At 32.0% G+C, this 6595-nt stretch overlaps 1 protein-coding gene across 1 annotated transcript; it reads left to right on the top strand.

The window, feature by feature from the left end:
- The first annotated feature begins 524 nt into the window (after positions 1-524).
- LOC149254370 (7-deoxyloganetin glucosyltransferase-like) lies at positions 525-3911 on the top strand. The gene is made up of 2 exons (XM_089457024.1): positions 525-1110; positions 2563-3911. Exons 1-2 carry the CDS (start codon positions 564-566, stop codon positions 3531-3533), a joined length of 1518 nt encoding a protein of 505 aa, XP_089313150.1. The 5' UTR covers positions 525-563; the 3' UTR covers positions 3534-3911.
- The last annotated feature ends 2684 nt before the right edge of the window (positions 3912-6595 follow it).

Here is a 6595-nt window from a genome sequence, read left to right as displayed (position 1 = left end):
CAATGGGTGTGTATGAAAATGTTAGTGGTAATGGATGATGTTTTATACAGCTTCACGAAAAGTTAGGTTGGAAGTAAAATGGCGCAAAACCTGTTTTATACTTCACCAAGAGTAACTTCCTATGTGAGTGATGATTTGATAGTAAAAATCAGTGGCCTAAAGTTGTCATGGGTACGCTCATATTCATAATTGGTAAGGATGGTGTGAAGTTATTTCCAAAAGTTGTCACGGGTACGCTCATATTCATAATTGGTAAGGATGGTGTGAAGTTATTTCCATCCTACCTTCCAGAATCAGAATCAGGGAAGTAGGGCCAAGTTTGTTTAGTTTCACCCTAACACCCACCCCCATCTGCATCAACAATGGCCCCCCTTCGCCATTACTTTAACTACTGGGATACAGCTCCCTTACAGCTGTAAATTGGTTGAGGCAGCCTATCCTCATTTTCTCATGTTACCATCGCCTATATATACTAATTGTTGCAACACGCCTAGGTATCTCCTGTGAGAATATCTGTGTATCTCTGCACTCGTTGCAAAATCCAAGTTCCTCCCCGCGTCTCCATGGAAGCACAGTCAGTTTCAGTTGATGAGCAGCGCCCCCACGCCCTATTATTTCCATTTCCATTACAGGGCCACATCAAACCTTTCATGAACTTGGCCAAGATTTTGTCCAGCCGGGGCTTCTATGTCACATTTGTCAGTACCGAATTTGTTGTAAAGCGCCTCGCAGAATCTGGGGGAAGCATAACCCATCGTGATACGATGGTGTGCAGCGAGACCGATGATGTACGTAACATAAAATTCGAAACAGTGCCCGACGGACTGCCTCCCCACCACGATCGCAGTACTCAAAATCTTCTTGAGCTCTTCCAATCCATGGAAGATAACGCTTATATTCACTTCCACAAGTTGATGGAGAAGCTACAGAATCATCGGGAAGTTCCTCCCGTGACCTTTATTGTGACGGATGGGCTTTTATCAAAGACGCAGGATATTGCAAACCAATATGGTGTTCCCAGAGTTGCTTTCTGGACGACAAGTGCATGCGGATTCATGGGGTTTTTCGCCATGCCTCTTCTAATCAAGAAGGGTTATCTACCTCTCAAAGGTACGTAAAATCATATGCTATCATAATCATATTATCATATTAGCAATGTAACATCGTTATTATTTTTTATTTTTTTTGATAAATCTAAATATTTAATGCTATTCCATTTGTTATTCGATAATGGGTAATGCCACTTTCATAATTATATTAGTAAATGTGAAAATTTAAATATGATTTTAGAAATATGAGATAATTAATATTTGCATTTGGTTTACTAAAATATATTTGGTTTATTTATGATTATAAAATAGAAGTAAGAAAAATATATTTGCAATTTTTAGTGGAGATATTTATAAAGGTAATCATATAATTATATAAATTAAATGATTGATAAAAATTGTTAGCCATTAAAATACTTATGAATTTGTAACACCCACTCACAAGTAGAAGTGAAAAATGGAAAAACATAATTTAGAAATTTTTGATTTTATCTATTATGTAGAGAACTAAAAATATTTTCAAATTATTATTATTATTATTTTTTAATCACTGGTTTTGTATTAGGGTTGATTCCAACAACTACCAATATAACCTTTCTTATTCCTTACCAATGATACCAATATAACCTCTCTTATTCCTTACCAATGAAACCTCTAAGTGCTCACTCACAAGTGAATTGGGGGATTTAAATGATAGACCTGGTGACACATAATACTCCATTTACATTTACATTTACAGGGCCATCTCAAGCAAGTTGCTTTGCCCCCCATAGATAAAATATTTTCAAATTATTAAATCTATAACCTTTTATATTTTTATTTTAAAGCATAGAAATTCTAAAAAACTTATCATAATTTTTTATTTTTAAAAAATAGAGATTTTAAAACTTTAATTATGTTATTATTGTACATGTTTTCTCTTTGGTACTAGTCTTTTTAGGAAATAAGGAAACAAGTTAATGACCCAATATCTAGAAGTATTTGGTTGGTATGAAAGTCTTAAACCTCCAAACCACCAAACCACTAGCTAACTCCAGACTACCAAGCAGCTCCAAACCACCCACCAGTAATTCCAGAAAACTTAATTTTCCTTCAATAACCATAATCAATCTACATTCACCCATAACAACCAATCGTACCTATTAACAACTTATGTTTTGATCCAAATTCTCGCCAGTAATCCAGTCAACAGTTACATATCGGTGTCTGACTGAATGGTTGAATTTACAACAATATGCGGGTTTAAAAATAAATAAACAGTACTAGTATTTCGATAAAGGAAAAGAGAATTTTCGAATGAAACAAAGCCAATTGAAAAAATGATCACCACAATGGAAATTGATTTCACCCTTATCTCAAATTGTAACAAATATCAATTCTCCTAACATTAAATCCCAAGATAGAGGGTTTCTACCTGTAGAGACTTCTATTTTACAAAGAATAACTTGTGGGCTTTCTGTCTTTTCTCTAATCATATATTTTGATATGATAGACTATTGTTTCTGTTTGACAGATGAGAGCTGCCTCACCAGTGAGTATCTGGATGAAGTAAGAATAACTTGCATCCCGGGAATGCCACCGCTGCGGTTGAGGGAGCTGCCCAGCTGCTGCTTAGTCACAGACTCATCGGATCCAGTTTTTCAAAATGCAATATTTCAAAGCCAGAGCACGTTATCAGCCGCTGCATTAATACTTAACACATTCGATGAGCTCGAAGGCCCAGTTTTGGAGGCACTCTCACTTCACTTCCCTGTCTGTGCCATTGGCCCTCTGCTGCTCTCTCAGTCGTTACATTGTAAGGCTAAGGATGGGTTCTCAGATGAATTGAGTATGTGGAAAGAAGAAAGGAGCTGCCTCACATGGTTGGATACTCGGAAGCCATGCTCCGTCATGTATGTTTGTTTGGGAAGCCTTGCAGTATTGTCTAATGAAGAGCTCCTGGAATTTGCGTGGGGATTGGCTTCCAGCAACCAATCTTTCCTGTGGGTTGTGAGGCCAGATATAGTTCATGGTGAATCTGCCATTTTACCCAAGGAATTCTTGGAGGAAACAAAGGATAGAGGTCTGCTGGTGGAGTGGGCGCCCCAGATAAAGGTATTATCACACCAATCTGTTGGGGGATTTCTAACTCACAGTGGGTGGAACTCCACGTTGGAGAGCATAAGCGCAGGGGTGCCGATGATATGCTGGCCCTTCTTTGCGGAACAACAAACAAATGCTAAATTTGTGTGTGAAGAGTGGGGAATAGGAATGCAGGTGAAGAAAATGGTGAAGAGAGAAGAGTTGGCGATGCTGGTGAGGAATTTGATCAAAGGTGAAGAAGGAGATGAAATGAGGAAAAGAGTTGGAAAACTGAAGGAAACTGCCAAGCGAGCAGTTAGTGAAGGAGGATCTTCTAAGAACAACTTAGACAAGTTACTCCACCATATATTCCTTAAGGGAATGCATCAAATGATAGTCCAGAATGTTGAAGCAAACAATTAGTTAGAAGAGAACATATAGCGTGAACGAAACATCCCAGTCCTCCGAGCGTTCATATTTCTTGCATTTCGCATTAAATTTTACTTGGTAATGTTCCGCGCATACGTATTTTCAGGTTGTCAGGTTTCCCAGAGTTGAACCTCATTTTCATTTAGATGGTTTCACGTCTTTATGGCGCATGGTTTGTTGGTAACCCGAGTTTGAGCCCATATTTCTTTTGGAAATGAATAATTGTATGGGAGTCCATGGCTTGGTTCAAAGCCCAAGAAGTACCTCAACCGGTATTTTATTTGTCTCCAACAGGAGGGTTGAAACACGACACAGCCTGTGTCTTTTATCTTTATGGCGATTGAGCCTAACTGTGAAATAATAAAAAATCGATATTAATGGGCCTTATTCTTGTTTTTAAGTTTTAAAATAATTTGCAACTCTTCAAACAATCTTCTAAAAAAATTAACTCAATTTTGTGAATTAACTATACTAGGAGGCTATTATTATGATCGAAGGATGGATTCAGAAATAAAAATTTAAAACATTACTCTTAACAATCTGTCTTTCAACTATACTAGGAGACTATTATTATGATCGAAGGATTGATTCAGAAATTAAAATTTAAAACATTACTCTTAACAATCTGTCTTTCAACTATATTAGAGACTATTATAATCGAAACACTGAGACTATTATTATGATCGAAGGATTGATTCAGAGATTAAAATTTAAAACATTACTCTTAACAATCTGTCTTTCAACTATGCTAGGAGACTATTATTATGATCGAAAGATTGATTCAGAAATTAAAATTTAAAACATTACTCTTAGCAATCTGTCTTTCAAATATATTAGAGATTATTATAATCCAAACACTGATTCAGAAATTAATGTTTCTCCATATTTTTTTTATGATTTAAAATAATAATAATTTTTTTTGATTTAAGAGTAGTTATTTGTCTAACTTTCAAACCATTTAATATAGTTCATCCTCAAAACTATTTAATAATAATGATTATTTTTGCTTTAAAATTAATTAAGAAACAAAAACTAAAAATTCAAAATGTTTTTCTATATTTCATCTGTTTGACCCCATAAATAATGTGTATAAAATATATTAAATAAGTTATGAACCTTTAATCTCTCTGAACAAATTTTAGAGATTTACCTGCATAATTATAAAATTTTATAAATATAAATTATATTTATAAAGTTTAATTAAAAATTTAAATAAAATGTCATTATATACTAAGAGTTTGATATAAATTTATATTTTAAAATCTACCATGTTTAATATATAATTGTTTATTAATTTGATTTAATTAGAATAAATAAAAATTATGATATATTAAATTTATTTAAAAGATTTATATGATTTGATTAGGAATCTATTAATTTTAATTAGAAATATCTATCATTAATTAAACATATTATGGAAACCTTATTAATATAAATTAATGGTATTTAAAAATATTATTTATGTCATAAGATAATAAACTATAAATTTAGATGAAAAATCATATATATATATATATATATAGGTTTATTAAAATTTTAAAATGAAGATTATTATATGATTAACTACTAAGTGTAGTTAGAATCAATAAAGATGAATTATGGGTCTATATGATATAATTATAGATAATTATAGATATAATGGACATATGAGAGGAGTCTTTGATAGTATAAAACAATTGACTATAGTCCTCACATGAAGAACAAGCCATTTTGATATGGCTGCAAGGAAGGGTATATGTGTGGTTAAATGAACATGTAATGGTTATTTAATGTATATGAAATAGTAATTAGCCTCAACAAAAGGGGCACATGTACAATGCGTGAATATGTATATATAGAGATCATATAATAATTGAGAAGGATATGTGATTTGGATATATGAATGCATTGGGTTTTTGATAGAGGCTCTCCTAGTATTTAAGGAGCTATTTTGTAACATATTTCTCTTATCTATTTTAGATTTGTGATCAATGATCACATTTGTGTACATGATGTATACTTTTAGTTGGTTATTTTAAGGATTGGTATCATAACATTTGGTATCAACAACATATGGTCCTAGGATTTTTCTCCTTCAATCAAGGCATATCGTATTTTTGCTATAAATCTTTATATGAGAATTTACAAACAACAAAATTTTGAAGAGATTGAGAAAAAATATGTATAGGTGATCAAAATTTTAGGTTTTGGTTCATTATAGTTTTAGATATATAGTCTACTAAATATAGGGTTTGTTGCCAATACTAATATTAGTTTTAAATGAGTTATCATTTGGTTGTAACTTTTTTTGAGATGAAATTTTTAGGAGATTAATTCAATATACCTAAGTACCTTTGGTCAAAAAATTTAGGTATACTTACTAATATGTCACCAATGGAAGATGAGGTTTATAACTAGTCCTAAAATTAGTCTCAAACAAATTACTTTTTCATTTTCACTATATTTTTTATTATTAATTTTTTTTGGAAGTTTTAGACTATAATTTTTTTATGAGTTTAAGGAGATATAGAAAAATATTGTGGTGTAAATTTTAGGTTTTGATTCGTAATTTAATAAATATAATAGTGGACTTTAGAGTTTTTGACTGGCCCTAAAATTGATAACAAATATGCTATGGATACTCTTGTCATATTGATATCAAATATGCTATGGATACTCTTGCCATATTTGAAACTAGAAGGGTCTAAATTGAGTGCCACTAGTTTAATTGGTTAGAATATGGAATACAATATCTTTTATACCAATTTTAGAATCATGTCATAAAAATTGGATATGTGGCTTTGTGTACATGTTCTCTTTCTAGAAATGACCAAAATTAGCGAGTCTCGGAAAATTAACATAAGTTTTACTTGGGAAATAAAATTTTGGTTAAACCTATGAAATTGTAAAAATAAAATATTAAAGTATTAAAGGCCAAAATTTTAGACTTAGAGGAGCTTAATTTTAAGAGAAATGAAATTTCAAGTGGAAAAACATAATCCAAATCAAAGTTTTAAAATGTATGCTAATTTAAACCTATTATATATTTTAATTGGGATGCATAATTAAGGTAATTA

Source organism: Pinus tabuliformis, chromosome 7 (genome assembly GCF_031772625.1).
Source record: "Pinus tabuliformis cultivar Carrire ecotype Pingquan chromosome 7, CPIR1, whole genome shotgun sequence".
Taxonomy (NCBI): Eukaryota; Viridiplantae; Streptophyta; class Pinopsida; order Pinales; family Pinaceae; genus Pinus; species Pinus tabuliformis.
The sequence above is the reverse complement of the archived record's forward strand: the minus strand, read 5'-3'. Positions and strand labels throughout refer to the sequence as shown.

Excerpts from the sequence above, each read along its gene's own strand:
- LOC149254370 (XM_089457024.1), top strand. The coding sequence starts at position 564 with ATGGAAGCACAGTCAGTTTCAGTTGATGAGCAGCGCCCCCACGCCCTA. Across the intron at positions 1,111-2,562 it reads GGGTTATCTACCTCTCAAAG|ATGAGAGCTGCCTCACCAGT; the intron begins GTACGTAAAATC and ends TCTGTTTGACAG.